Here is a 27,473-nt window from a genome sequence, read left to right on the forward strand (position 1 = left end):
CTTCTAGACTTGCTATCGGTTTCGCCCAGTCTTGAATTCGCCCAGTTGCAGTTGTGTTGACAGAAATATTATTTTTAACATAGAATTCGCCCAGTCTTTAATTCGCCCTCTGACGACGAGGGCGAAATGGGCGAAAATAAAACGGGGGCGAATATTTTTCTGTATACAGTATTTATATAGGTAGTGCCTGTTTGGAAGGGCATTATTTATATTCATCATACTGAATGCCTTAATTTGAAAGAAAATTTTATTGCTTTTATTTTCATTTTTTTTAAATTCACATTATTTCAAACGTATAACTGACTTCTTATGGATTGACATGAAATCTACGGAGAACCGTATGCATATAATTTACGAGCATGCAAAAATTCGCTGTGTTACCCGTTGACAAGTGTGTTGTTAACGCTGAGGGTAATAGAACGGATTATAAACTTTGCCTAAACCAATCAAATTTCAGTTTTTAACATGAAAGTATCACAAAAATAAATGCCATTAGTCTTGCGGGGGTATTTCCATTTACTCTGCGTTTCAAGTTTCTAGGAGTTAAGAAATATCGATATTCCCTGTATGAAACATCCACAAATGAAACTATCCACCGATCTCATTACCAAACATGCATAAGTTCACTTTATACACAATTCAAATAGAAAATATCATATATTGATAAATTAATTTGTAATTCAATCAATTATTCTTTCTATCATTGATGCAGAAAGTTAGCTGAATGTAAAGTTGTTCATGATTTGTTGTGATGGCAAACCGTCATTGAATATCGGCAAAAACGTTATCGACCTTATTATTATGCATTTACCACACATAAGTTGTGTTTCTATGAATTAATACAAATGTGTTTTCAAAATCATATTTGTCAACTCCAAACAGTGATATAACAATGCTAAGGTTAACATATATTTGTGAGTTCTAAATTAAGAGTTTTCAAAGAATTAGGCCCTACAATTGAATTTGTGGAATCAGAAGAAATGTACGTTGTGCTTCTTCCAACACCCTTTGAGACATTTCTTGGATCGCAATAAGTCATATGTTTGGGATATCACAGGGAAAAGAACGTTTATTTTTAAGGAACCGATGATAACTTACTATGAATCAGGCTGCCCCTCAAATGGAACCACTGTCACGGAGGGACAGATTCCGTGTTTTTTTTTCTAATAATGAAAAAAAAGAAAAGAGAAACTAATTTATTTGGTATTACATTTAACAAAGTAGTTTATTATCCTCTAAACTGACTTATGACGTTATGATTTCAGAGAGATTTTAAAATCTTTCAAGATTGTAAAAGAAATTGTATTTTTAATTGGATATAGCATTGGAAGTAGAAACTTGACGGACAAAGCTTTTAAAAACAATTTTAATCCATTTTTGTTATGTATGTTAGGAAGTATTATTTCAATCAATGTAAACAGGGATCTTCCCAAAACTTAGTTCAGATTTACAACCTGTGTCCAAGATTGCGTGATTTTGACAAGAATATATAATGAAATTTAATACTTAAGACAACTCTGTGCGTTGACATCCGAAAGAGTATTCATTTCATATTGATGATAATATTGCATTTGTGCAAGGAAGTAACTACACTCAGCAACAAGCACTTTGATAAAATCGATCCTAAATCCTGTCACATTTTATTATTAAGTTGACATTTGTGGTGTTCCGTAAGACTGTTTTCAAACCGCCTGACGTCGCTGCAAATTGAAATTCTATATTATTGTGTTTGATAACTAGTATCCTAATTGAAAACAAACCACAGTAATATGGCGTCTGTTTTTTGTGTGACTTTTATTTTGTTTGCGGTATTTGGATCTGAAGTATCAACCGAAAGTTATCCATGCAAAGGTACTAATAATTCTTTTTTTGCTACATTTTTTCGCTACATTTACAATTTTCTACTTTTAGTGTTTTATAATTCAATTTCTTTTCATCTTATATTTATGAATTTACCGAGTTTAAAACTTGAAATCAAAAATATCAGTTTAAGATTTAAATTGAAAGAAGAATCTTATTCTTAAATATTGAATTGATTAGGAAAATGGGAACTATTTTTTCATGTTCCGAGTGGTAATGGAGAGGAAGTTTTAAAAGCATGGAAAACCAGACATATTAATTGTGACATCATATCTGGCATCTGTCCGTGTTCAATGAAAAATGGATGTCTTCCACCTAATGCCAGAATGGAAAAATATAAAAGAAATATGAAAACTTTACGAAGTCCCTATATTGATTACTGGAATTGCCTGAATATTAAAAAGGTAAAGGCGTACAATCATCAAGTTTATGAACATATTCCTTATCATACTGAAACAATAAGAGGTTCATACGTGTTTAAAGGAGGAGGAATCAACCGAAATTTCTTAATGATATAAAGTTTTTCAAAAAAACTATAAATTGAAGTCCGTGCCACATGTGTTGTATTTAAAAAAATCGCTCCAGCATGAAATAACCCAAGCATTTGCAGGGAGCCTTAAAAGTATATACAAGTTTAACAATTTAAAAATTATACGTCAATAATGCTTTTCATTGGTCATACTTCTTATAAAATAGGAAGGAAATACACAATAGATATATTTTTTTTTTTGATTTTTCTTTTACTTAGAACGGTTTTCAAATTACAATTACATGCAGAAATAATTGATTAGTTAACATTTATCATATGAATTGTAAGTCAGCACATACCCGAGTAATGCATTTTTTAGTCTATTTGTCATTATTAAAAGATCCATTTATTTGAAAGGAACTTTATCACGCTTCATACTTTATAGGAATGCACTATACTATATAGCTTTATTATGTCGAAATTATGCATCAAAAACGGTTATTAAGTTAATCTGTTATCAAACGATTAAATGTTTAGCTTGAACATGCATGCACATAGTAATTTTATACTTCTTTTTTAATTATTATTAATTGACACGTTTAGTTTAAAATGTGACATAATTATATATTAAATTAATATGATTTATTTAGCATGTTCTTGAAATTATATATATTGAGCTTGTCGATATACTTCCGCAAAAAAAAATTATTTGATTTTACAGGTCAAGATTGAGTTAAACACGCAGGGTAAAACCATGGCTTTCATTGAATTTGACGGTCGAGGTTCAAACTATTTAAATTGGTTTCACAACAGCAGGATTATAAAAACAAGCTGGACCGACATGCAGAAAAGTGGTTCTTATAATTTTTTCTCAATTGACAAGTAAGAATCATATAATTTCCACGCACAATTTTACATGGAGAGCTTTGTTCACAAAAGTCCATACTGCATATATATTTTTATACTTTGTACTTATTAACATATCATTTTAAATCTTATTCAATATTTCAAATCTAGAGAAACCCGATATAGCAGAAAATTTTTCATCAACAAAAACTATGGAGGGTGTGCTAAAGACGCTGGATGGTTAGTTGTAACCGACATCAATGGCTCCAAGCCATGTAAATGGGAGCAGCAAAAGCCATACCCCCAATTCTTGTATGGCATGCAGGGAAAAATGACTTTATGGAATGATATGAGTAAGATTCTTAGTGTAATAGGTAATATTGCAATGAGTGAACAAATCTTGTATTTATAAAAAAAAAAAAAAAAAAAAAAAAAAAAAAAAAAAAAAAAACCTAAGCGATGCTTGAAGATAAATTAAGCAGTAGATTTTTATTCATTTTTATTTATATTATTATTATAGTCATATCTATATTCATTACTTGTAATATATCTAAAGACTTATATTGCCTTACTCTGTTGTTTTTGTCATATTTATCAGGAAATATTACATTGATAATTTATATTTTTCAGAATTTGGTAAAGCTGATGTGCTCAACATATACGTTCAAAGATAGCTTTGTGAAAGTATGCGATAACAATTAAAATTGAAAAAAAGACAACCCATTTGCTTTTGTTAATATCTTTTCAAATTACCTCGAATATCTATCACTTTCTTTATACAGTTCTTAGCACAAAGAATATTTATTTATAGGTCAAACATTTCTTCTATGAGTTTTAAATGCAAAACTTTCAACATATTTCTCTCTTAATATCAAATGTGTTTGTTCGTCAAGAATCGAATAATGAGATGTTGTAAACAAAAAAATTAATAAATGAATTCTATCTTTTGAATAGAAATGTTTTATGTTAAAAAAAACGTCCAAACTAAACACCATTGAATGGTTCATATTTCATAAAGAAGATGGGTGAATAAGGCGTGTAAACTGCCCATATGAGGATAGATAAGATATACTATAAAATAAAAATATCTACAAATGCTATATTTTCCTTCTAAATTATTAAAAACAATGTATATTTACCATAACATCGATTTATAACCCTTAAATATGTTAAATAATTAGAATAGGTTGATTTAAACTGGCGTATGCGTGTCAAAACCTCCAAATAGCGTCATTTTTATAACTGCAATGCCTTTTCTTATATAGAGTGGGTCTGAGCTCCATATTTTTGTCATAGTCTATGTAAGGTTTAAAGGAAATGAAACTGATTTCAATCAGCGAAAACGTGGAGAGATGACCCACTATACTTTAGAAATGTCATTTTGTGTTGCAACAATTCAACGTTTTAGATAAATATTACAAGTCTTGAAATTCGTGGTTGAAGTCCCATATAGCATTTAAGAATGTCGTTTGTTGTTACTGAAATGGCTCAGTGGCTAGAGCACCAGACATTAGGTAACATTATAAAGCTAGTGTTTTAGGTTATGGGTTCGAGACCACCAAAACTTTATGATTTATTTATTTTTTTATCGTTTGTTTATTAATATTCAAAACTGAATATAGTATGAAATTGTGCTTTTGTAAATTTGAATTATAACATTATTAATTATGTTTAGTTGGAAAAAAATAAATTTGAAATTGTATTTTACGACTAAACCGAATGGGCATTTGCGCTATCTTGTTGCCCCATCTTCTTTAATTTGAATGATTTACCAAATGATACGTTATAAAAATTGAATATTTATCTCTTATTTTATGACACGTGAACGGAATAACGTAAAATCGATGAGTCTTACAATCTATATTTTGCTTCCAATTAACTAACTGAAGTCAAAGATTTTTCTCTCGGTCAGTTTGAAAATGTCTTTAAGCATGGCCGGTGGTAGACATTTAGTATCTGTACCAGCATAGTGACAAGATTGGAAATTATGATATCAGTAATATCCTAGAATATGTCAAAATTATCATTACATGTATGAAGTAAAATGTAGCGGTAGCGGTGAACTAAACTGATAGGCATGATTTACAGAAGTACATTACATGTGTATAAAAGGACCGACAAAAAGTTCAGATACATGTAAGCGCTGACCAACAGTTCGCTCTTAAGGTACATGTAGTTTACTACATTAAGGGTTACACCTTTTATGACACAACGTCACAAGATGGAGATTGAAATGTGAATTGTTTGACGTATCGATCAATTTTATTGAATTTTACCATCGGTCAGTGGTTAAAATATCGGGCTTGTGAACCTCAGATCCCTAGTTCAAATCCACCGAGACTTTTATTAACTAAAATAAATCAAAGAAAATGTTTCCGCGAAAATGTTTAATTTTGGTCTACTTGACTTTATATACTTCTTATTCATCTTGCTATCGATTCGTTCATAATCAATTCAATATTTGCTGCTTTGAGAAACTGTTTAAGGTACATGTATAGTAAACCATTTTAAGAAACATTCTTCCGCGCTTCGTTGATGGTGTTTGTGACTTTATGTGACTTTTTCGACTTTGTCTTTTTCTTTGTTCTCTCTTTCTTCAGTGTGCTTTCTAAAAGTAGTAGTGTTTTAAAAGTAAATTTAAAATTACAAAAACTAGCAACAATTATTTGGTATAAAACATTGCATGTTAATAGCTATTGTTATACATTAGATATAAATACTATTATAATAATAAGAAGAAAAAAGCTAGAGAATAAAGAAATCTAAACATAAAACAAATCAAATCAACTGTGAAAATGATCTTTTGAGATAAACAAGCAGTGCTGTCCTTTGTTTATAAATAAACCTTGCAATAGTATAGGTTTTCTGATTGACCATTATAATGGAAATAATTTGGTGCCCTAAGAGTCACTTCACTATTGGCGTGTTTACACTTCTGGCTTGATCGAATGGCTGCTTATTGCATTAGCAATTATTGTCTTGAACTGTTCTCTGGTCTTGATCGAAGACCTTCATATTTCAAGCCTTCTATTGAAACTCTTGTTAGGATGGGTTTCACTTGTGTTACGTTTGAAGCCACAAAACTTACCTTCACAAAATAAGAGGTCTCCAAATTGATGAGATACAAGGGTTTATAAATTTTTAACCGGGTTTTCTAACGGAAAAATCCGGTTATTAAAATGGTGAAAATAGCGGGCGGGCGGACGGGCGGGCGGCTGCCAAAAGGGTACCCTCATTGTACGGATAACTCCTCCTACAGTTTTCAAGATAGGAAGTTGTTCTTTTGCAGATTAATTGTACATACATGTATATCAGAGGTGTGCATTTTGCTAGGATTTTGATTTCCGATAATTTATCGAAAAAATACCAGCTTTTGAACTTTTTGGCAAAATGTTGCATATACATGTAGGGTACTCCATTTCACTGGATAAGGGTTGACATGGATTATGGATACAGTTTACATAAAAGAAAACCCGGTTTGCTGTCACATTGACAGCTTTTCACTTGTCTTGAAATATGTTCTTGTTTCCCATTGCTGGCACTTTTACATTGATTTAAACTATATATCATTTTCTGCAAACTTTGGCCTTCTAAAGTTTCACAAATGGTTATCGTCAAATTTTAAATCAATTTATATTTGTAGAATTAAATTTTAGAGCTTACAGCTTACATTAACAAATGAAATTTCGTGTACTTGTGCATGACATCGGAGAAAATGAAATTGTAACATGAAAACAAACTTTCAAATTCTCTACCTTTGATTACGGGCGGCCGGAAGGCGGTCCGTTATTTGATATGCATGTAGAAATATGTTTTATGCCTTTAAGAAAATATCACATATTTTTTGTTTTACTCGTAAATGAAAAATATGTCATACTTAGTACTGTCGTGTTTGGTGCGTTTTTATCGAGACTATCATCTATTCGAAAAATTTCGGAGTTCTTCATTCTTTTCAAAACAATGCACTGAGATCGGTATGCGGGACATGCTAAAGACCTGAATGTCATTAAATTTTATATAAATGATTTATTTGAATTTCTAGGTGCCGTGTCAAATAAAATTACTTTGTGTGTGTGTTTATTATATTTCCATGTAAAATGTAGTAGAAAATATCATGAAATGACATTATATCAATTATTTACGAAGGAATATGACAGAAATGAAAATTTGAATTGACTTGAAAATTTGAACTAATCCATTTCTATTTTATCATGTGGTCCATTGAAATCAAATATTAACTGATGCATTAAGTTTTCATTCAATACAATACAACAACAAAATAACCAAAATGGTTTGAAATACATAGTCTCCAAGAGAAAAATTATAAGTTGAACTTTGTATTAGAGTAATGTACAAATCAATGTGTTCTTCATTACTTCATACTATGGCAATGATCATACAATTACCGTTAGAAATGCTTACATTAACGAACTCGATTCTTTATGATAATAGTAAATTGTTAAACTTTAAAACAAGTTGCTGAAAGTATCTTAAAATTTACCATAAAATTTGTACAACCAACTCTTATTTTCTTCTTTGTGGTGTGTTTTTATGTAAACAACCAATGATTCATACAAAAATTATATTTTTTGCGGCCCATTTGACGCTTGCGTCAATATGATTTCTTGTTTCTATTTGTAATAATATGGCGATGGTATTCAAATGTGAATGTTTTATCATAGCTAGCGGCAAATAAATCGGACACACGTGTCACCGTTTTGAATCCCAACAACTTGAAGGCGTTCTCAAAAATACACAAGATATTTAAATAAAAAAATATCTGTGTGTACACCAGACATATTAACAAATACAATATTATGTTTTCGAACTCAGTCTGAAGAACAAAAACGATACAATAGATGAACTTCATAAGGATAATCTGCCGTGTGGTCATTGACTGGGAGTAGTGGCGTGCTCCTGTAATCTAGCTACTTGGGTCAGGGTTTGTGGACGGTAAACCTATGTCGATCGGGCATCTGCACTAAGCAGGGCATCAATATGGTTAGCTCGGGGGAGCCCAGCTCACCAGGTTGTCTAAAGAGGGACGTACAGGCCCAGGGTGGTGACACAGCAGGCAGAAGTCCCCGTGTTCTGCAGTAGTGGGATCGCGCCCGTGAATAGGCACCGGTTGGCAGCCCGTCCAAAACAAGCGGACCCAATTCTTTTCTTTTTTATCTTAAATTATTTAAGCTTTCAATTACTAGTATATAAATCTCAATTAATATATAAACCAATTTGTTTCATTTTTCGGTATGTATTTTCACTCGAATACCCACATCCCTTATCAACGCATGAATGATAAAAATCATTTTGAGCATTCGAATATGGGACAATGTATGGATTAACAGTAAAGGGGAAATGTTGTTATAAGAAGCAAGAAATATATATCTATTCCTTGTCCGTTTTTGCGTCTTTTCCCTAAAATTTTCTGTTATAATTTTATCCATTCATGATCTAAGTGATTGGGAAACGAATATGATAAATTGCAGCAATTTCTTTAATTTTACAAACATACTACTATTCCCGAATCAGTACAAATATTTATATCACTAAAACCAAGGAAGACGCACATCAATTAAACGATGCAATTGATGAAGCTACATTTTTCCAAATTACTGTCATGCCCTTAAAAAGGCCGATCAATAATCTGCAATGATTCATTTACTGATTACGAAATATTGAACATTCCTTTCGGGTAATTGATGAATACTAGTAGAGCTGTAACATTTGCACGATAGAAGGAAGTGTACTCTATCTGTCACGGATGCGACAATTAACCCACTGTATAAAACACTGCGTAAAATGGTCCTCAGCTGCAGCAGCATTCAATACGCGGGAGACAATAGTAAAAAGTCGATGTAAACTCACGTGGCACTTGCTAAAAACACAGTTACATATCGGAAGTGGTCAATACTAGACTACAGTTTCATTTATCTACACTTACGGGTATAATTTTATGTAAATACTAGTGGGATTGGTTCATAAAACGTGTTCTTTCAACACATTCATTGTCATTTTGTTGTGTGTAATAATCATTAATATTAGACCAAAGTTGGATGTAAAATTGGTATCGTCGTAAAACTTTTGTACATCCTACATTGATCGTCTTCGATCCATTTGTAGATTTTATCCAATAATATTATACAATGATGCAAAGTACACGTGTAAGTATCTATAAATGTAATTCAAAGACTCATCTGTTCCTCGTAGAATCGAACTAAGCAATGAGGAGCCGCAATTTGAGCGCCATTCGTACGTTCCTTTATGTGTTGTTTACCGTTTCCAGGGTAACGCTAGATGTAGCTATTTGGAAGGTGTGTAAAGCCGATTCTGTACACGACTCGTAGATAGCCATACCATAGCTTTCTGGTCTCCGATATCATCACACCTGCGTACACATGTATATACCTTTTCGTTTTACCTGTTTGCACACAATGACATGGAACTCATGACCGACTTCTTGTATTTCTTACATTTACTGAGTATATGCATCTTATTTTGTTGTGTTGTCATATGTGCATTTTTACAGTAAATAATGAATTGACCTTACTTTGCTCATATTTTGGAACAAGTGTGTGCATTTCAAATAATTTTACGCGACCTGGTGACAAGTACAAGCGACATATTTCCAACTGTGAAGAAGTTAATAAAGCTAAAATATACCTGCGCATAAAGAGAGGCATGGCAGAGAAAAGTTCTTACTATCATGTTCAGCTTCAAATTGGAAACTTAATATATATTACCTGCCGACCTAAAAATCCCAATGTTCAAAATATATAATTTGTATTTGCTCACATGTAAAATGATGAGTGTTGTGGAAGTTTTACTATTTAATTTATATTTTGATCTTTATACTTGCAATAAACCTAATTCACAATTAAAATTCGAACTGGAACTTTAGACTAATTACTCGCTAATACAATGTAGCATCATGTACAGCATATATACGTTATACAGGCAATTCTTCCTGCTTTCAATACACATCTACTTAGCAATTAACATCAGGCAAATTTATCAAATGAAAATAACTTTTTGAACTTTGATATTTTCGTAGTACATTTGTAAATGTAACAATGTCACTTAGATATTTTCCCAAACAACTAAGTCTAATTAGGCGCACAGCACTGGTTTTGCATGAATCTTGTTTAGAGTCAATCAATCATTTTTTTTAAATGCTGAAAATTACTGACACACCTATTGTAAAAAACATATATTATACAAACATCAATTCTTTTCATATACAATAACTTTCGCATTTTTATCTGTGACACAGATATCTTCCTTGTTAACATCTATGGATATCGGAGTGTTGTTGGTGAAATTCAACATGGGGGACATAATGACGCCCGATTCATTGACCCGTAACACACTCCCCTCGTCTTTTAACACAATGTACATAGTTTTGGATTTCTGATCACAAGCTATGTCTCCAATATGGCCATTTATAGACAGTTTCCAAATTTCTCTGCCGTCTTGTGAGATGCAACATATCGTATCCTTTACGGCCGTAACAACCACGTGTCCATCTGACGTAAAGCATAGCATGTTCGGAACACTTTCCGGCGTTGCAAAGAGAGTCTCCGTGGATACAGAAACCTCCACTACGCCGTTCACAGTCATTATATCAATACAAGATTGGGACCATGACGACACTGCCACCTTGTCCTCTGCTACCTGACAGATACCGAAGTACTTCTTGTCTGTTTGTATGTACCGCTGAATGTTGAACTTCTCTCGTGATGTTTCGACTATCTCCAAAATTGATTTGTCTGGCTTTGTAATGACAATGTTGCCGTTTTCACGCATACAACACATCGAGTGTGGAACGTCTATCAGTGACAGGGACCCTTTAATGTCACCAAGCATAGAAAATCGTTTGAGTTTGGCGTTTTCTCTGTCCAATAAACATATATCATTCGTTAATGGAAGAAACACAATTTTGTTTAGGTAACACGACAATTCTTCTGGCAATTTCGCATCGAATTCTCGGATGGCACTACAAGCAACATTGTTTCCGGCCATTTTTGATTGTTTTCAATTTCTTCTGTTTAAAATATGACTCAGCGAGAGAGGTAGTACATCGGAATTAGCAGTTATAAGCTGTAAATGAGACAAATCAGCACTCAAATCACTCGGAATCCCTTGTAGTTCTATGAAACCAACGGCCGAAAATCTACGAATAAATTCACTGACCTCGTCATACAAAGTGAAAGCAAGACTTGCAGCTTTATCGTTAGTTTTTAAATCACGCAAACGTTGAATGCTGTTACTCAACTGGCCTTCCACAGACAGTAACAATTCAATCAAATGTTTGTTATCGTTACCTTGGTTAAGACTTTCCAAATGGCTTGTAGATTCTAACAACGAATGCACGACAGTGAAGAAATCTTTTCTGTTCAAAATGTACTCCCTATTCAACCTTTCAACGTCTGATCTTAGAACAGAAATCTGACGTCTGCAAGATTCGAAGATTTTTTCCAGCCTCTGTTCCAAGTTGGTGATGTCATCCAATGTTTTTTGCTTACTGTTTTCAAAAGATTGATCCTTTGCTGCTTCTAATTCGGCCTCATTCAACTAATAAAGAAAAAGAGTACGTTTATCAAAACAACGAAACTTCTAAAATATAATTAATTTAATTTAAATATGCAGACTTTCTGGATTATCTGTTTCATTATTATATTTACCATTGTTACTGAAGAATCAGAACTCAGGTAATCTAACACTAGCTGTAAAAATGATTAAAGCAGTACATGTGATTGGAAGGATTTTATTTGCCATTCAGGTGTCGGCATGAAAAAAGCTTTTATATAGAGCTGTTTCGAAATCTAAACAGAACTGAGAAAACAAACAAACGCATTTCGATCTTGACACGGTACCAAGGGATTTTTCCTTGAGAGTTTCAATAACTTCGGGTTCTTGTTAATATAAATATTTTTAATAGGAGCGATACAGGCAAAGGCGATTCTTCATATACGTGTTCACAGCTGTAGCCCCTAGAAACTAAATTAGCATCAGATTGCCATCGTTTGCACGTTATTGTGTTTAGATGAGAATTATCACGCAGTCCTAGCTAATCTTCTGAATATTCTTAACAAGATTTGCTTTTTCTATCCCATAATAACGCCATTCATTTGGCATTAACACCAGGGCAACGGCCTTATACAATGCCAATATCCAAAGTAGTTTCTCTTCAGAATAATCTACAAGCCAAATCTTCCGATAAATTGTTCCTGTATAATATCAAAACATTCAATGCCGATGCAAGCGAATTGCCAGAAATAATCATTGTTAAGAACATTTGCCGATACATACATTTCTATAAAGTGAAAGTTCTAGCTGCCGCTAAGTACGTGTGTAAATATCCTTTAAATGACCTAGTTTCATACACACACACATTTTAATACAAGCTGTGCTTTAAAAGTAATAAATCGGAAAACATCGACGTTCAATTGGCGAAAAATATTTACTCTTAAAAAGCGGCAGGTGCATTAAAAAGTAAACAAAGACACAAATTCGTACCTCAGAATGCAGTCGTTGTAATACACGATCAACTCGGGGCTGTAGTTCACGGCGTGCCTCTATCAATGACCGACAGCGACAATGGGGCTCGTGATGAAAGTCGTCAATGCACTTCGCACATATTAATTGCGCATGATGAAAACAGTAATGACCAAGCTGCCTCCCGGGATGAGCCTTGCACGAATCGTTGCTGTTTACATTTGCTGTTCTGCTTATTTCCGGATTCCGGTTGTGGCGGGATAGCGTGGTTTGTAGGTCAACTATCAGTGAATCAATCGGTAAATTACAAAGTCGTCAAGCGAAACGTCAGCTGGAATTAGGACCTCCGAGCGACAGAGTGGACACAGCAGCTTGTCCGGGCCTCGACTGGCGGGGGATTTCGTCACCAACTGTCGTATGCAGTCTGTACAGAACGAATGTTGACACGAGACACGCCGTGGTCGGTCGAAGGCTTGTAAACAAATGCGGCAAGTGAGATATTCGTCCGTAAGACTGCGAACTACACTGTGCGCGGCCATTTGTAAACAACTGCATAGGTGACGTTGCGAGGGGTTTTTAACAGTTGGAATGATTTATAATTGTTAAAATGATTTATATCGATTGCACTATAAATCATGTGAAAACCCTTTTAAATATCAAAATATTCTTAATTCGAACGTGCAATTACTGTAAACGAGAAAAAACGGCTGCCACTTGTCTTTTAACCACAATAAACCACAATGAACCACAATGATACCACAATGAACCACAATAAACTGATTAAAGTAAATACTGTCATAACATTTCGGTATTATTATTTAAATTGTCATATAAACAATTTACAGGTAATTGGCTTTGATTAAATGTATATAATTTATGTGTACAGTTTTAATTTGTTATCACAATTAATGCTGGTAAATTCAAAGTTAAAGTGCCATTCTAATAGATGAACATAAGCTGTACTATTTATAATTTAATAATCTATAATTTTTGCTACCAAACATGAGTTTATGACGATTATACTTATGATTAAATCTATAAATAATGATATCTGGAGTAAAATATTTTATATTTGTTATAACTTCAGGAGACTATGCACACAGGGCGAAAAACCATCTTTAAGCAAGTCCTTAAAGGTGGCTTAAAGGTGACTTAGAGGAGCTTAAAGGCTATACAACCTTTAAGCCGCCTTTAAGTCACCTTTAAGCAAGTGCTTATAGGTCCTTAATGTCCAAACTTCTTTAAGCTACCTTTAAGCCACCTTTAAGCCACCTTTAAGCATCTTTAAGTGGCATTTACGCTCTCTTTACGCTGCCTTTACACTGTCTTTAAGTGGCCTTTAAGTCAATATTGATCAAGCTGAACAATAAAAACATATATTAAATGCAAAAGCTGTTTTATAGAGATGGGAGGGGGTCATCCGAGTGATAATATAATTTCCAAGGAAGGGGGGGGGGGGGGTGTTCCAGGCGGTTTTAATCGTCGCTCCATTAAACACAGATCGCTATCATCAGCACCGCTCTGATGGACACAGATTGTCGTTATAAAATTCTTTATAATTTTTGGGGGGTTTCAAAATTATTGTAGGTATGAGCGCAGTCTCTGTATCTTAATATGTGGGTAAAACTAATTAAAGTATGTTTGTTTCCTATTATAAATTAATCGGTGAAAAAAATCTCTCTCTCTCTCTCTCTTTCTCTCTCTCTTTCTCTCTCTCTCTCTCAGTTCATCTGGTTATTAAACAAAATAAAGATAATGAACCAAAAATGCATGATTTAATTTGTTAATTGGTTTAAGGTTTGTATTTTTATTTCAATTTTCATTATTTCTAACTCTAGATCTGCTAGATACATGTTAAAGATGAAAAGACTCTCAACTGCCTTTGTTATATCGGGCAGGGTATTACTGCTTTGTTTGTCTAGACATAGTTTTGTTCGTTTGTGTATATCTAATTAGAGTCTATTGTTTGTCCAACTTCGCAGGGGTGTTAAGGAAGCATATGGGCAATATGCCGTCATATTTTGACTGTTGTATTAAAAATCGTGAAATTAAATAAATATTTTAAATAAGATCAAAAACTTAGTATTATCCTTTAAAATAGATGCCAGTGCAATAAAATCGGGTAGTACATCATTGCCACATTGGTAAATTATCACGTGACAACTATAAATAGCTTACGTATATTCCTTAACATATAATGAGATAGAACAACACTAACCCGCGGTTTCCAAAATAAAGTAAACATACCAAGTGAAAGCAAAACATCTCAGTTTAATCAAAACCGCTGCTAGAATCCTAGGTTTTTCCTTATTAAAAAGTTATTCATCCGGTTCTCGTAAAACCTTCCCCACTTTTATAAAGTTTGCACGGAAAACGGCAAATTGCATTAAAACAACACACACCATGGGATTCTAGCAGCACTTTTCAATTTAAGCATTGATCAAACTAACGATACGTATAAAATTTCAAGTTCAATATACACGGGGTAGTGTTGTTCTATAGTCGGATTTTTATATTGTAAACAACGACAGAGGAAAGCCTGGCCGAGAAATAAAAGCAAATTTACATACCTTTTAGCTAATGATTGATAAAACTAACATCTCCCCCAGTATCCTTATGTTCAATTCTCAATAAATCACACCACAATACTTTATTAGAGTTCTTAGATTAGTTATATTTTGAATATGTTTACAATGCTTTCCGATCAAATTCACACGACATTCAACTTTTAGTCATGACGTCATCAATGTGTAAATCTACGTAATACAAACTAATTTCTGGCAAAAATTGTCTTCAGTATTTTTTATTTGTTTTTGGTCTACGTTTCGTTGCTTATATATTTGAATATGTACATAATAACTAAGATTTGTGATTTCACGGAATTACATGTAACTCAGATTCCATATGCTTCCTTAACACCCCCGCGTTAAGAAAACCCCTGGAACTAACACAGAATATACAAGATATACACAGCAACTGTGTCGTGTGCCCGGGTGCATGTTTGTGTATATCTAATTAAAGTCTATTGTTTGTCCAACTTTAGAAAACCCCTGGAACTAACACAGAATATACAAGATATACACAACAGGTGTGTCGTGTGCCCAGGTGCACGTCAGGGTTTCTAAAGGCGTTGAATCTTAGTATGTACGAGTATACGATAAGTCTAGTGAATAAAAGTTAATTTACATTTGTAATTCATTTTCAAAGTATTATTTCCTAGCTATGGGTTTCAAAGATGTTACGTCTACAAATTAACGATACATGTATGTAAGAGTAAAACCTTGAGGCTAATTAATTAATGTACCGGTGATCATAAATAGGGGTTGATTATTTAAATATATGTATAAGGGTAAATATGTCAAATATACCCGGCCTGGCACATCATACAATTGTATGTACAAGTCATTTGCAATTGCCACATGCAGTAAATACGTCACCGGTAATTGGTAATTTTGTTTGTTATAGAATTGATAGTTTAAAAATCATGTACATGTACATACAATTACATGTAAATATTTCAACATATTGGAACGGCGCCGCGATCATGAAAACCGGGAAATTGCGGGAAATTGAACAAATACCCTAATAGTATCAATGCATTTAATAAAAGAAATGATTTCATTTTCTTTCTTACACTTTTATTTTATTTAATTTATAAATTAGATATAATTGATTGTTACAAACTGAATGGTTTGTCAAAATCTTTTCAAGTAAACACATTCAATACAGTGATTCAATATCCACTGATATATAGGATATAAAAACGCTCATAAATATGGAAGTTGCCGTGGCGCAGAGGATGTGTGGTGATGCTAGTAAGCTCAGGGTCCCGGGTTCAATTCTCGCCGTGGCCGGGGTTTTTTTTTGTGGTTTTTTTTTCATTTTTCTTTCTAGAACAAAAACCGTTTTAATACCTTTTCTTCATAAAGTTAATACCTTTTTTTGGAAATTAAGCACAATATTGAATTAATTTTTTTTAATGGCTTAAAGGTGGCTTAAAGGTAGCTTAAAGGTGGCTTAAAGGTGGCTTAAAGGTGGCTTAAAGAAGTTTGGACATTAAGGACCTATAAGTTGTCCTTAAAGGTGGTTTAAAGGTGGTTTAAAGATGGTCTTTAAGCTGCCTTTAAGCCATCTTTACGCTTTCTTTAAGCCACCTTTAAGCAATACTTATAGCTTAAAGGTAGCTTAAAGGTGGCTTAAAGATCGTCTTTAAGCTACCTTTAAACACCTTTAAGCTATCTTTAAGGAGGACTTAAAGATGGTCATTCATCCTGTGATGTGAAATGAGGGTTGTCCCAAATAAAGCATAGACAAGTAGCGTTATTCAATTCATCAAAGACGCAGGGAGATGAAACTTGTGCCACAAAAGGTTCAAATAATTTGCATTAGATTTATGTTTTGATATACAATATTGTGCGAGATCAAATTAGTAATATGAAAGCATACTCGTTCATAAATTTAACATGCGGTGCAATGCCAAAATATTAAATTCAAAATCAACTTTAGATATGAAAATCGCCAGGATGAGTACTTTTCGAATTTAAACCATTTGAAATAAAATATGCATTTATTTTTGTTAATCATTCTATTATTAACCCAATGATTGATTTGGTTATAACATTACTTTGAAATATTTTTATAGCGCGTGTTGTGACAATTTGAAGTGTGGCTTCGTAGTATAGTGACGACGTCAGCATTTTAGGCGGCACATCGATAACTTAAAATTTTGTAAAGACCTTGAAACATATCTTGAGGAGGTTGGCACCTGAAATAGTAGTAATGTCAATTATCCGAAAACCACTTCGATATATAGATGAGGACCTCAAACGTTTATTTATTTTATTTTTGACCCATGTCACATGCCATTTTTTTTTTTCGAAATATAGGGTTCCAAACAGAAATGATAATTTTCCTGAAATGTTTGCTAAGATTTGACATGGAAATTGATAATTTGAAGAATCAAACAAATATTTATAGTTTGAATTTTTATTTAGTTATGATTTTAATACAATATGAAGTTGAACACATGTAGTGACTATAAAAGTAAAATCTAAGTCAAAGTTTAAAAATTCTTGCTTTACTGGTGGCTTCAAAGGCCAGTACGCCATGAAGGTGTGTTCTCCGAACGACTACTCCTCAATTAAAAATAATAATTGGTCAAGGCAATTATGGGGCCCTCTAAGGGGACACAGGTAGACTTTACCTGTATATACTTTGGGAGGTAGTCTGTCCTCCATGAGTTTCACTTTGTATAACTTTTCCTAACTCTATAACCTTTATATTAATATATGTTTACCTCTGACCAATTTATATGTATATTTTAATGTAATTTTTGTCCTCATGTACCATGTGCTTGAAATGGTTTTGAGCGAATAAATGAACTTGAACTTGAACTTGGGACACAGGTAGACTTTACCTGTATATACTTTGTGACACAGGTAGACTTTACCTGTATATACTTTCGTTCACAGGTAGACGACATTGTCTTATTTTTAATTAAAAAAAAGACGCAATAAATAGTGTTAATGGTTGCATGTACCTGACATTATATTAAAAATACCATATTTTTTTAATAACCTAAATGTTTCACTGAAATAAAATAATCATTAAATTAAAAAAAATTAAAATTAAATATCTTTCTTCATTTTTAAACTTACATCTTAACAAAATAAGAATAAAACATTATTTCTTAAGGTATAAATTAAAATCAGAGATTTTAAATGATGATTATCTAAATTATGACTGAGATAAAATTATGATAAAAAATCACTTTCTTCAACAAGTTTGTCCAAGCTGTGAATAAATAAATGAACGTGAAGAAACTGATAAGAAGAGCAGCCGTCCTACCCCTAGTTCCTCTAGACAGCATCGAAGACGTGTGGTCCTGGAAGACCGCGATGAAGCCGACCTTACGGAAGTGAGAGAGACCTTTACAGACTATGTGACAGAACAGTGGGTGAATGGTGACAGACTTATTTGGAATCACTTCGGAACCAATGGACCACAGACCAATAACAACTTAAAAGCATGGCACGGGAAGCTGAAGAGGATGGCCCTACACGCGCACCCAAACATCTACACTGTCCTCAAGATCTTCAAGGACATCCAGAAAGGCAAAGAAATTCTACAGATTCAGAAACAAAGAAGTACGCGAACATCAAGAGAAGACTGCAGACCCTGAAGGAGCGATACCAAGACGGGATCATCGCCCTTATGACCTACGCAGATTCAGCTTCGGAACTTCTTTATTCAGGACATTGACATAGTGACATTGAAAGAGAAAGGACATTATGACAGACTCCGTGCCCATACTAGTATATGTGTAAATATTGTATATATACTGGTATGAATTATACTTTTTAAAACTTAATGTCATTTTGAATTGTTATTTATGTTTTAGACAACCATGTATTTATGAGTTTGTTTTAAAATAGTGCTATGTGTCAAAATAAAAAGAAAACTGTATATGAAATGTTATGCAATTTTAAAACATTATTTTATTGTTTTAAATTATATGTAGTGCTAATAAATTAAATAAATATATTAAAATTGATTCAATGTTTTCTTTTTATTTATGCAACAATTTTAATTATAAAGACATTCAAAATTTAACAAAAATTACAAACTGTTATATTATTTTTCATTCAAGGAAACACAGGTAAAGTTTACCTGTGCCCCTTTAGAAGGCCCCATAATTGCCCAGTATAATTGAATAATGATTATTGGGCAGTAGGCGTTTGGAGAATCAGCCATAATGAACACAACAACAGATGTTACAAAATTTTGAAGTTATCAAATTATAACGCAAATAAAAAAAATATTGTAATGTCATATTTTCAAAACTTTGCATACAAATGGACTTACAACTAATATCTCATTTTAAAGTAAAACAAGTAGGGGTCACATCTCAAAAATTTGAGATATAGCATGAAATAAGCTAATTTTAAATTGGAGTTAATTTTTTCTTAACCTCTATGAAATATTAGCTAAATGTGCCAAAATATACCGATAGAAATATCAAATATAGTTTAAATATGTCTTTTAGAACATCATGAATATATCGTAATACACAAACTATCTAAAAGTTTGGTCTGCGCTGAAAATTAGGAAGCTAAACTTAAAGTAACAGTACTCTAAAACTAGTGAATTATGAAAATTGTTTATTTCCTTCTTGAAAACCTTCTGCCACAAAATATAGTCCCTAAACTCTGTAAAAATGTATTTTTTTTAACAATTTTATTCAATGGATTTTTTTTTTGGCATTATAAAATATAAATACATGTATACTACTAGAATTACCATGTGATGCAGAGTTTTCAGACAAGAGGTGAGCCAAAATGGCTACCCAAAACCTAAGGAACGAACCTCTTTAAGCCGATTTTAAAGTAACAAAAATTACAAAAATCGCATGGATATCAATTTTGTGAAAAGATTGTCTAACAACACCGACAATATTCTGACAAGTATGATCGATGACATCAAGTGAAAAAGAAACCCCGACCTCAAGAAATGGACGTTAGGCAACAAGTAATACAAAACAAGTTTAGGGTCGGCAGATCCTTTATTCATAGGGTTAGATTTAAAAACAAAACTAGAAATGCTTCATTAGTGAATGCACACTCAATGTTCTAAGAGAATATTATTTTCCAAGACATTTTTTTAAAAATAGATTGTGATCGTGAAAAACGTGAAGGGTAATTAACAGCGACGCAAAGGCTGGCTCTTTTCGACTTCGCACTTTGCGCCGTCTGGCAAAACCCGCCAATATAAATAATTTTGTTTTTCAAAGAATATAGAACCATTTTAACAAGAGCTTGGACTTTGGGTAGTTTTGTCAAACAGCAACCTGACGTAGGCCTATCTATTTCAAAGATTTTTGAGATTTTCTTCCTCATATTTGTTGATCATATTTTGACATCGTTTTTCAAATCGATTTTAATTTCATCATTTTTATTAAATGAAATGTTGTCAGCAAACCAAGAGTACAGTCAGTATTGTCTGTTTTTCTTCTTCGTGTGTGGTAAGAATATCAGACACAACGATTTCAGGAATGCTAAAGATATTAGAAATATTCAACTCTGTCGTGAACCAAAAAGTAAACATGATTTAAAAAAAATCTTCACAAGCAATCTAAAATATGAATATGCTCATTTCCTAATATAAATTGTCTTACAAAACCGATTTTATGAAAACTATATAAAATCGGACAAAATTGTTCGACAAGGAATTTGCAGTTAAGGAAAAAAACGACCAATTATGAATAACTATGTCGGTTTATGACAGTAAAATTATTTTTTCTGGGTTAGTCAGCACTTTACTGTGTATATTGTTTGAACATACATGTATATGAATCATTAGAATAGGGTTCAGTATTTAAGAATGCGATGTTTTTCAAACTTAGCTAGCAATGTATTTACCACTATCGTATGAATTATCCTTAAATTATTGCGTTCAACAGTTCATTAATACCAGAGTTCTCCAATGTTTGTTTTATTTACAAGATAAATATTAGAAATATATACTTCCATCGGACTTTTAGACAACAACTACAGTGTAATACTTTATCAAGAAAATATCTTTATTTAAAGTTTTGATAAAGAAGAACAATGGTTGACAACAAAGTGAATAAACCCCACAAATATTGAAAAACGCTCAAATTCTTCAATCTCTTCGGAGAATTGCTCTGCAATCACGTCACGCGTATTAGTCTGAAACTTCCAATGGACAAATATCATTTTTGCTTTGCCAAAAACGCCAGACAAAGACTTGTACCAGTGATATACTACTTTTCATAAAAACTTTGATATAAAAAACATTTAAAAAATAACTAAAGAGAAAAATAAGATACTACAACATTCCCTTCTCAAAACAGAATCTTAAACTTTAATTTTGACTTAATAAAACTTTCCAGATGATAATATTCAGATTCTACACAAATATTTTTTTTTCAGAAAATCCTTGACGCGGTGCCCTCTACGTTGACATACAATGTAGGAGGCGAAGTAACTCGTTATCAGTTCTATCCTGGAAACCTGAACTCACTAGATATGAAAAGCTTGAGGTTTGCTCTTTATTAGAATTGATAAAGTACGATTTGATGTGCAGTTCCAGAGCATATTTAAGATTCCAAACTGCATTATTATTCCTCACAATATTATCTCATTAGGTCAAATTACATATAATTCACAACAAATATAATTATGTAATTTTAGGAGTAGTTTTGTGTTGGCAAATTGACATTACCTTCCAAGTTCAGTTTCAAGTTCCACGTTGCAGGTTTTATAAATAACCCCCACCCTCCACCCCACTCTTTGTTGTTAAATTTTACACATCATATTTACTCCTAAAACTTCAAAAACGCCAATTTTGTCGCAAATAGATAATGAGAACGATTGATAATCAAGAATACTGTTTGATGACATGTAGTATTTATACATGTATTTTAATAGTTAAAGTATATTGTGTCCAACGGCATTCAGAACTTATAGAACCATATTAAAAAGAGCACGAACTTTGGGTAGTTGTGTTTAACAGCAATGTGATGTAGGCCTGTCTATTTCATTATCAGCCACTCAGCCATGACTCTCTGAAATCAACAAGATCTGTCTGGCATTTGAGCTAAGACTACGCAATCCGTGCATGTTTCGCTTGAAACCCGCATTGCTTTTATCTTGTTAGGATGCAAGAAATAGATAGCTACATGTACGTCCTACTGAAAGTCCAAGGTCTTGTTAAAATGGTTCTCTTTTAGCGTACATGACGTTACTCTCGGTCACTAAACGTTATTGACTTTCCATCATGTGTTCATTGGTGAAAACAATTTCAATATGAATGAAGCGTGGGACGCTAGAATGTTTTTTTGCTTGGACGTGTTAAAGAGGTCCCAGCAGCATGAAAAACACCAGGACGATGTACAACTGGTATGCATGGCTAAGAATGTGCTAAAATTGCATATTCATTCTTAAGTTTCTCTTATACTTGAATCTGCTCTCTTGATCATATTTTTTTTTTAATTAATGCATTATACATTAAGTTTAGCAAACATTTTTTTCTACATTTTTCCTTACCCATTTAACATCTGTAATTCTAAGACTAATAAACTACATATTTGAAATTAATAAAAACAACTTTGCAATCTAAAAACAAATAGTTATAGAGTTTTTAGAAATACAAAGCTAAATGAAGTAAAATGTAATGATTTGACAGGATTTATTCATCTATAATTGTCTTTTAAAAATTAAAGCAAGACTCTGTGTACAGCAATTCAAAAAAAATTGTCAACATCCATCCTCTGTTCAACATTCATAAATGTTTTACACTTTTCCATCGACTGCTCTGCCTTTGTACGTGAAAAATCAAACACTAGTATCACATGTCATGGCTGATGATGCAGAAAAAACCCGGACAAAACACCGCTAGTATCCCATTTGGACATAAATGTTAAGAACGTCTGCTTTCCCGTATTCTAAAAAAAAAGATCCATAAAAATCAAACAACTTAAAATTCAATGAACGAATATAGATGATGTTTATGTGTTATACTATTAGGGAATTGTATATGTTCAATATCTTTGTGCAAATGTTGAAAATTTCAAGAGGGTTTTAAACAAAGGTATCATACCCATATCGTTCCACTTGGTGACTTGTCCATGTTGGCCGTACAAAAATTGAGGATAACTGGTTTGTTTTTCCCAATCACAGGGATTAGTTAAATTACCATCCTTTACAACTAACCATCCACTATCGTTAGGGCATCCATTGTAGTGTTTGTTAATGAAGAAGTGTCTCTCATATTTTGATTCTCTAAGGACAGTAAATTCATTGATTAAAAGATATCGATTTCTCAAGTTATAAACTTAATATTTTGATACATTCTTTTGAATCCTTTGTTGTACACGTTCTATAAAATGTGATTGTTTTAGATTTAGGGGGACGGCTATTATATAAACAGTGTTTCAGGCAATTGTCAAGCAAAGATTTTTTTAACGCCTTGGATATGCACCAAATTTATAAAGTCATATTTACGCATTCCGCACATTGAGTTTGTTTAAGGTACCTCACTACACCTAGACTTGTACTTTTTAAGACACTACGTCACAAGATGGCGATTCAAATGTTTTGTTAAACTGTTTCTATCGTTCAAATGGGTTGTGTAGCGTCGTAGTTCAGTGGTTAAAGTATTGGTCTTCTGAATCGCAGATCATGAGATCGAATCCGTCTGGAGCTTTTGCTCATGTTTACTGAATTAAATTTTCGAAAATGTAATTTTATATTCAAAATTGCACATTTTTTGCCTATTTGACTTAAATATCCTCGTATCTATTATGATGTTTATCATAATCAAGTAATTTTCTGCTGATTTGAGAAAATATTTCAAGGTGTAGTGAGCCCCCTTAAATACATTATTTATACTCACTGGTCTATGGAAAAAACATTGTAAGTTTGACTTTTATGCATATCAGTCCAACTTGAATTCAAGATCCTATTTTTGTGAAACCAGTTGAAAGAGCTCGAATCTCTGCCATCAAATTCAACGAAGCCTACCATTTTCCCCTGAATGCTCAGCTCCAATTTTACCTAATGAAAATGATGATGAAAACAAATGATCATGATAACCGTAGAAATGATACATTTCAGCACGCAAACAAAACGTTGTTTCTCTTTCATTCCTTTTTTAAATATTGATTATTGATACATAACTAAATATTGCGACTTCATTGACTACAATGATGATCCACTGTTCAATTGTTTTTATTCTCTATTTAAAATGTTTAACATGTACAAATATATTCTGACTCGTTTAACGTTTTTCAGTTAAATTATTTGATAAAACGTCCAATTTGTGTATACTTATGTCGTGCAATACATAATATTATGATCATTTGATTTGTTACAAAGTATGTTTTTAAATGAATTAGAACCATATTAACATGACCTTGGACTTTAAATTGGACGCAGCTATCTATTTCTTGCGTCAAAACAAGTTAAAAATGACGCGGTTTCAAGTAAAATATGCAACGATTGCGTAGTCTTAGCTCAAAAGCCAGACAAATCTTGTTGATTTCAAGGAGCCATGACTGAGAGGTCGGCAATGAAATAGATAGGCCTACGTCACATTGCTGTTTGACACACACCTACCCAAAGCCCAAGCCCTTGTTAAAATGATTTTACCTTCTATAAGAAATGTTGCTAACAGATTAGCATTTTGGTTAGACAGTTCGCTGTATCAACTTTGCATGCAATTATCTGTATTTGAACGTTTTAGGCATTTACCTTACTGATTTTCAAGCAATCCCAGTAATCTATGTAAGGACTTCTCAAAACTTTTGTACTTGATTTGAATGTTTCAAATCTGACTCTAGGCGGCAGACAGCCATTGCTGATAAAGCATGGGCAGATTCCGGATACGATATCACAGTTGTTGTGTCTGGTTTTCCATGCTTTTAAGACTTCTTCGCCATTTCCACTTGGTGCATGAAAAAATAGCACCCAATTATCTAAAACGATGTTTTTCTAGTTAATTTCCAAACACCAAATATCTTATACAATACTACAAAGACTTAATTAGGAAAATAATGTAATAAAGTTCACATTGAATATGTTTCTTGTTACCAGGGAAATACCCTCCTTCTCTTATAATTATCAAACTGTAAGCTGTTGACACTGATTTTGCACAGAGCGAAATATTTCTTAAATTACAAAAAGTAAATGAGACCCACCTTTGCAATAATTGGATCCAGCAGAAAACCCAGTACTAAACATCACTATCAAAACTGTCAAACTAACGGTCACATGAAAAACAAAATTCATTTTCTCTGATTCTTTGAAAATTCGTGTTCAATTCCCTTCTAAACCGTATACTAACTGGAAGAATAGCTTTTGAATAACGCAATATACATATGCACTAGGGATTGGTGTTATCATATTTTTGGTTCATGTTCCTTATTTATTTCAATATATGCAATATGTTATCTTAAACTGGATTAATCAGAAAAGATATACATGCAGGCACGTAGCATCGGGGAATTGGGGAGGGGGGGGGGGCAGCCCCCCCCCCCCTTTCTTGCAGCAACCAATTTTCTTAAATTTTGCATATAAAAAAAATTTGAATTATCATGGAGTTGGCCCCCCACATTTTGGGAGGATTTAAAAAATTGGAATGAAAATAAGGAAATCAAGAATAGAATAGAAGTGATAGATATAATACGCACCCTGCAGCAAAAACAACGAGCTAAAGCTACAGAAGTTTCGCAGCATTCCAGCACGTCTTCTGGGTCCCGTAGTGCTATGCCAAAAATGGCTGACCTTTCACTCAGAATTTACGAGGTTTGTCGACTCGATTTGAGTATAGCACTCGCTTTTGTGAAAACCAAGAGACCTATAATAAGACTCCTTATTCTAGCTTTACATTGATATACATTAATTTTACGTTCCTTACCTGAACTCAAATTTTGTACTTGTGTAGGACACCGTATTGGCAGTCTTTGTCGTAGCTTGCTTTCAATCACCTTATACATTGATAAACCATTTAATTGTATGCAATATGTTAATAAACTAAATTAAATGATAAACATCGAGTTTTGAGTAGTTAGGATGTTAGATCACCAATTAACCAAACAATCAATGATTGAAGATAAATCAATCAATCAAACAATGTTTCAATCAATAAAGTCAATTTGATATATTCTAATGATTTGTGCTGTTGATGAATAGCCTATGGAGATGATAGAAAAAAATAATGTTGAGTTTCAGGCGTAAAGGGAGGCTCGTGTGGCGGTTTTAAATAAATCCAAGATGGCGCCGATATGTACCTTCAAGTTGTTTATTTTTACATATGTACAATGTCGGTAGGGGTGACATTTTTTTATTCTGAGAAAATACATATCGCCAAGTGCCATTCAGGTTTTTTTTCTACACAACGGAGAGCGAATACGAGTCAGAGATATCAAGGAATAAGGTAAATGCATGTATAAATTTACACCAATCTTTGAATCATTCGACCAATTAAGCATAAAAGTGAGTAAACGTGCGTGAAGTATCATTATCAGTGTCATATATTAATGTCAATCAGCAATCTACGCAGAAAAAACAGCAAAGTCTTCTATATGTGCAAAGATTACCATGGTTAACATGTGTATTACATGTACAACTTCATGGAAGTCTGCGATTAGCCCCTACTATTTAAAAAATGCTGTAAGTATAGGCTTGGTAACCTTCCATTAATCAAAAAATAATACAAGCAATGTTAAAGATAAAATTACGAAAAATACATCGATGATTTAAACGTTATCGAATATAGCTATTTCAATTTCAATTGATATTTATTTATTTCAATTCAATTTTGAGTTGTAGGAACGCAAAATAATATTTATACGTGGAAAGGTTATTTTTTTTTACGAAAGACTAAAATATATATTACGTTATTACGAGAAAAGATCTCGTAATTACGAGTTAAATATCTCGTTATGATGAGAAAAGATCTCTTGATAACGAGAAAAAGTCTCGTTTTTTATGGAGGGTAATCGTGTTCAAAAATCCAGACATGTAGACTTGTAAATCCGAATATGCAATCGTGTTGATGTGTGAGCCTGAGCATGAATATGTGTAATTCTGATCGTGTTACCTATAAAACTCGGGCATAAACACGTGTAAGATTTGACTCAGTTCCTTCGCATGATGCACATTTTGCAACTTTATTGTTTACATTAGTTAATTAAACCTTCAAATTTGCACACTTTCAATCCGTAGTTTCTGCGTTTGTAACTTCGGGCTCGGCAATAGCACATCTGACATGATACAAA

General features: G+C 32.9%; 2 protein-coding genes and 1 pseudogene across 2 annotated transcripts; 1 reads left to right on the plus strand and 2 right to left on the minus strand.

Annotated features, from left to right (window-relative positions):
- Window positions 1–1,630: 1,630 nt before the first annotated feature.
- LOC128156646 (uncharacterized) lies at window positions 1,631–3,957 on the plus strand. Its single transcript, XM_052818868.1, has 5 exons — window positions 1,631–1,851; window positions 2,041–2,264; window positions 3,051–3,211; window positions 3,347–3,528; window positions 3,806–3,957. Exons 1-5 carry the CDS (start codon window positions 1,770–1,772, stop codon window positions 3,847–3,849), a joined length of 693 nt encoding a protein of 230 aa, XP_052674828.1. The 5' UTR covers window positions 1,631–1,769; the 3' UTR covers window positions 3,850–3,957.
- Window positions 3,958–10,202: 6,245 nt separating this feature from the next.
- Window positions 10,203–13,234, minus strand: LOC128156994 (tripartite motif-containing protein 2-like; annotated as a pseudogene).
- Window positions 13,235–22,867: 9,633 nt separating this feature from the next.
- On the minus strand, window positions 22,868–25,565 carry LOC128156120 (uncharacterized). The gene is made up of 5 exons (XM_052818138.1): window positions 25,392–25,565; window positions 24,946–25,169; window positions 24,089–24,249; window positions 23,294–23,475; window positions 22,868–23,138 (listed from the first exon to the last, which is right to left on the minus strand). The coding sequence occupies exons 1-5, from the start codon at window positions 25,480–25,482 to the stop codon at window positions 23,089–23,091; spliced, it is 708 nt and encodes a 235-aa protein (XP_052674098.1). The 5' UTR covers window positions 25,483–25,565; the 3' UTR covers window positions 22,868–23,088.
- Between the last annotated feature and the right edge of the window lie 1,908 nt (window positions 25,566–27,473).

Source organism: Crassostrea angulata, chromosome 7 (assembly GCF_025612915.1).
Source record: "Crassostrea angulata isolate pt1a10 chromosome 7, ASM2561291v2, whole genome shotgun sequence".
Lineage (NCBI taxonomy): Eukaryota > Metazoa > Mollusca > Bivalvia > Ostreida > Ostreidae > Magallana > Magallana angulata.